This window comes from Kryptolebias marmoratus, linkage group LG22 (genome assembly GCF_001649575.2).
Source record: "Kryptolebias marmoratus isolate JLee-2015 linkage group LG22, ASM164957v2, whole genome shotgun sequence".
Classification (NCBI taxonomy): Eukaryota; Metazoa; Chordata; class Actinopteri; order Cyprinodontiformes; family Rivulidae; genus Kryptolebias; species Kryptolebias marmoratus.
The window spans coordinates 27,974,537-27,979,771 of record NC_051451.1 but is presented as its reverse complement, the minus strand read 5'-3'; the positions used below and the strand labels follow the sequence as shown (position 1 = coordinate 27,979,771).

Sequence of the window (5,235 nt, the reverse complement as noted above, 5' to 3'; positions counted from 1 at the left end):
TCACAATCACCAAAAGGAAAATGACTCGAAAGTTCATTTATTTATTTTTTTTTTGTCTAACAACTTGTGCTAAATGATAAGACAGATGCTTTCCAAGCAGTTTTAAAACTCTGGAATTATAAGTAACCTACATAAAGCCTGTTTCCATTTCTGATGACTTCATAAATCAGAACTGTTGACCTGATTTCCTTCAGAGGACGAAGTTTTACAGAAACGAGAAGAAAAACTAAGAAGTTTTATTTTTTGTTTCGAGATTAAAACGTCAACTTTCGAATTAAGTCACAACTGAGAGAAAGAAATCACATTTTATTGACAAAAAATTTAATGTTCTGTCAATTTATTGACAAAAAATTGTAATATGACAGGAAAAGAAAAAGTCGAACCTTTTCTTTGGTTAATATTTACACTTTAATCCTGAGTAAAAAGCAGCAGAGGTTCTGCTGATCCGTCTGCAGGAGGACTGAGGTTCTCCGGTTCCTGCTTCGGTTCTCCGGAGGTTCCTGCTCCGGTAAGCGGCAGCGAGCGTTTCAACGCTGCAGAGTAAACACCACTCATCCAGACGCTGTCAAACTAATTTCCTCACACAGCAGAGGTCCAATTTAGCTTTCAGATAAATCAATTCCTCCTCTAATTATCAATTGTGACACCCATAATGACTGGAAGACTGTAGCGCTGAATAAATGACACGTCTTTTGTGTTATAATTCTGTGCATCTTGACAAACATGACCCATTAAACAACCCTGTGGCCTTTTTTTAAGAGTGACAATTACGCTAATTAAAACTGCTAAACATCTGAGAGGGCTGCAGACATGCCAGAATTAAACAGGTCATTAAATCAGCCGAGGAATATGTCAACATCCACTCTGCCTGTCGCTGCCTCGCCGTCAGCGCCGCCGAGCACGAGCCAATAAATCAGCCGAGCGGCAGCGAATCAGGCGCAGGCAGATGTTTAAAGGGATAGTTCTGACATTCTGAAGGAGTAAGCACTGCTGGAGGGAATGCTTGTCACCCGCCACCTCCTTAGATTTAAACTTCCTGATGTTTTTAACGAGGCACTGACAGCGAGAGGCTTTAGTTTCTGATTTACTGTTTTATATCCGTGAGAGAGACATCGATCCTCCACCGAGGCCACGGCCTGATCCGGATCATAATCTGGATCAGAACCAGAACTTTATCCGTTGCTTTTTTTTTGTTTCAACCCCAACATCTCCTGAACGTTTCATCCGAATCTGTTCGTCAGTTTTTACCTGATCCTTACTGACAGACGGACAAACAGCCGGAAACTGAAGGGTCACAGAGACAGGTTTTAACAGAAGGGTCACCTGGGACCTTGACCTTTGACCCTATGAACCCTGAAATCAATAGGGATCACCCTTGACCTAAGACGTTACCCGCTGTGTGGTTTAGATCTGTTCATGCACGTTGGGGATGACTCTCAGCTACTACCACTCCAAATTTTAAGCTAACATCTGTAAATCTGAGTTGGAGCCATTTTTGTGGTCAGCTGGCTGTGGTAGCCATCTTGAATTGGGTTAACTCCAAACCCTAATGAGCTGTAGACCCAACGATCACTTTCTAAGAAGAATCCATCCACGGCTGCAGGAAATATTTTGCTAACAGACATTCAACGCTGACCCCAGTGATGATGAGACTTCTCAGTTTGAAGACGTCGAGCAGCACAGTAACATCTTTCTTTATTAATCTCTTTAAACGTAAAGCGTCGCCCTGAGCAGAGACGATTCTGCTCCAAATCTGGAAAATCCACTTTGGATTCAGCTTTTTTTTTAGCAGTTTGTTCCTGGAGGCCAGTCTTAGCCCCTGACCCAGGCTGGTTTGTTGTGAAACTCTGAGACAAATTCCTTGGGCGCAAGTCAAACCACTTCTAGGAAATGTGTTTGTTGTGTTCAGGGGGATTTAAAAACCAACAACCACAATCCCATTAAGTGGTCGGGAAGCTGCCGCTCTGCGAAAAGGAACACGTGTCGGTGGTGAGGAAACATCTGCCCTATCAGGCGCCGCCATCGAGGAGCAGATTAACGGAGGAGTGATCTCCGAGATGCTGCAGATAAAAAATAAAATAAATAAAAACAGCAGAGCAGCTCAGACTCACTGGGTGGAAGAAACCAGGAGAAATAAAGTTTGTAAAATCCTGAGAAAAACTGTCCATCTGTTAGAAAATTAGAAACAATATCTTACAGGCTGGGACAGGTAGTCACAGGGCTGTTTGGGATCAGGGTGTGTACCTCACTGAACATGGAGGACAGGAAGCTGAGGACAGAGTTGTCTCAGGAGCTGCAGGTTGAAGGTAAAGACTAGAAGACCGTCTCCAAGCAGCTGGACGTCCCTGAGACTACAGAAGGTCCACAGGACTGGAGACAACCTCCCTGGATGTGTCCACAGGAGGACAACTGAGGACAAACTGAAGAGACGGATAATATGAATGATAACCAAAGAGATCAGAGGTGAACTCCAAGGTCAAAGGTCATCAGTGTCAAATAGCATCATCAGTCTGAGACAAAGTGGACAAAGGAAGACGACCGAGGAGGACACCAGATCATAAAGCTTCAGGGAGGATGTCCTCTGGACAGATGAGACAAAACTGGAGCTTATTGTCAATAGGTCCCATCAGCTCTGTGTCCACAGACCCAAACCAGAACCAAAGACCAGAACCCTGAACCTACAGGGGACATGGAGCAGGCTTGGTTCTGTTCTGGGTCCAACGAAACCCCTAGACTATCAAGGCTTCCTGGAGCCAGATGTCTCAGTCTCAGCTCATGGGTCCAACAGGATAATGACCCAAAACACCAAGAACGGGTCAGAACCAAACATTGGACTGTTCTGAGCCCTGATCTAAATCCTGCTGAACATCTGGAGAAGGAAGCCTTCAGACCAGAGACAGCTGGAGGAGTGGACCGGGACACCTAAGGACACCTGAGGACACATGTGGACACCTGAGGACACCTGAGGACAGGTGCAGAAGTCTCAGAGGTACAGTAATCACCTTAAAGATCAGTTTCATTAGTTTGCTGGTTTTCATCGAGGTCTTCAAAAGAAGGAAGATACTTTCTTCCCTCAGTAACACGTCGCAGAAACTCAAGATGGCCGCCGCAGCTAATGGACCCCAGCCACCACAGGAACGGCTCCATGTCAGATTTACAGAAACCGATCATTTTCCTCTCTCTCTGAAGTGAAGATATTTTTTATTGATTCATCAAAGTGTTTTTGCTTTGATGCGTTTAACGCAGTTTAAACTCGCGCCTCATTCCGGAGATAATTAACGCTTTAATTAGCCGCAGACAGAAACCAGGCTGCTGTTTTTTAAAGATTCATCTTTTTAGCTCTGGTGTCTCAGACCAGATTTGCTGACTTCCCTTTTCCTGCTGATGTTGGTAATTCGTCCTCGTTTGGATCCGGCGCTCCACAACCGGAGGACAAACGGCTGGAATATGTGCGACGCAAACAACTTAACTGAATTAACTCGAACTCTCATTACCTTGAAGCGAAGCAATCATCCCCCGTGTTACACGGCGGGTCTGAGGGGTGGAAATCAAGCATTATGAAGAAAAGTAATTATTTTTCCTACGTTTTTTTTTTTTTTGGAATTAAGACTTGGTGGAATCGGAATGAGCCGATGAGTGGATCTGAAGGAGATGAAAGCAACAGAAACCGGAATCTGAGGCGTTGGGACGAGTTTCCAGACGAGTGTAGGCTTAAGAACACAACAAGCAGAAATGTGTTGTTCAGCCTGAGAGACATAAGCACGTTTTCCAGCGTGGGCGAGGGCCAACAGCAGAGTCTCCGCTTCAAACTTCCAGTTTACGACCGCTCCAAACAGTTTACAGCAGCCAAATTCCCAAATCCCGTCCTGAACATTATCCCGTACATTGCATTAGAGCTCTAATCTTTTCTTTCTCTTTCTGTGAGAAAGAAAGGAGCGCCTTCATGATTAACCCACTTTACAGCAATAAATAAACGCATCACGCAGTAATGTACACCAGATTTAATTTGGAGCAGGAGGAGGGGGTGCGCAGCGCTCAAATCACTGCGATGTAATGAAAAATATCACAAAGCAGACACCAGTGGGCGCCTTAGGAATTAATTTGAATCCTTCGTCCTTTTTTCTTCTACTCCCCAGATTGGTTTTCTGTCAGCCAACCCACATGCTGCTGGTGTAAAACCTTACAAACATACAAAGAGAAACAATCAGTCGCTTAAAAACTTCGTTTTTTAAATGAATTTTTTTTTCGCCTCCGTCTCCGTCACATGAAGCCCATGTTGCTTTTGGTTTCCCATCGCTGCTTCGCCTCGAACCTGCAAAACAAAAACCAGCATGAAGCTCCTGAAAGGTTACGTCTCTGATGGAGCGTCCCCTGCAGCCGGGACGAGGACGGAAAGACGGGGACGGAGAAGTCATACCCCCAGGACAGCTGCTTCTTCCTCTTCTGTGCTGCCCTCACAGCCTCCTCTTCCTCCTTCTGCTGAACGAAGTCACGACAGGAAGCAGCCTGAGACACTCTGACAGCCATCTGTGGACGGACAGGTGGACAGAGACAGGTGGACAGAGACAGGTGGATGGGCAGACAGGTGGACAGAGAGACAGACAGACAGGTGAAAGGAGAGACAGGTGGACGGACAGGTGGATGGAGAGACAGGTGGACGGACAGGTGGACAGACAGGTGGATGGAGAGACAGGTGGATAGAGAGACAGGTGGACGGACAGGTGGATGGAGAGACAGGTGGACAGACAGGTGGATGGAGGGACAGGTGGACAGAGAGACAGGTGGATGGACAGGTGGACAGACAGACAAGTGGACAGACAGGTGGACGGACAGACAGTAAAAAATGGAGTTAGTGTCTCGTCTTCTGTCCAACAGAACATTAACAGTTTAATAAGACGGCTGTCCAACGAGTTTAAGATGTGAGACTTCGGTCAAACCTTGAAGACACGTCATGAAGAATCTGTCAGAACTCAGAGACGACTCTCAGCTACTACCACCCCAGATATCAGCTCCATATCTGTAGTTACATCAGTTACAGCTGTTTTCTGTTGGCTAAGGTTGGCAGCTGGCGGCCATCTTGAACAGTGCTGCCTGCTGCGGGTGAAGTTGCAGTAAACGAGCTGTCTGCTGACAGATAAACTCAACCCAGACCTTCAGAAGATCCTCAGACCCTCAGACCTTCAGACCCTCAGATCCTCAGACCCTCAGACCTTCAGACCCTCAGACCCTCAGACC

At 46.1% G+C, this 5,235-nt stretch overlaps 1 protein-coding gene across 2 annotated transcripts in view; it reads right to left on the bottom strand.

The window, feature by feature from the left end:
• Positions 1–3,983: 3,983 nt before the first annotated feature.
• Positions 3,984–5,235, bottom strand: part of fam204a (family with sequence similarity 204 member A) — a 17,044-nt gene continuing 15,792 nt past the window's right edge. For both annotated transcript variants that reach the window (XM_017424246.3, XM_017424245.3), the window contains exons 6-7: positions 4,418–4,527; positions 3,984–4,312 (exon numbers count right to left, since the gene is read on the bottom strand). In XM_017424246.3, coding sequence (XP_017279735.1) covers positions 4,261–4,312; positions 4,418–4,527 — 162 coding nt within the window. In that variant the 3' untranslated portion in view covers positions 3,984–4,260. The remainder of the gene's footprint in view (positions 4,313–4,417; positions 4,528–5,235) is intronic.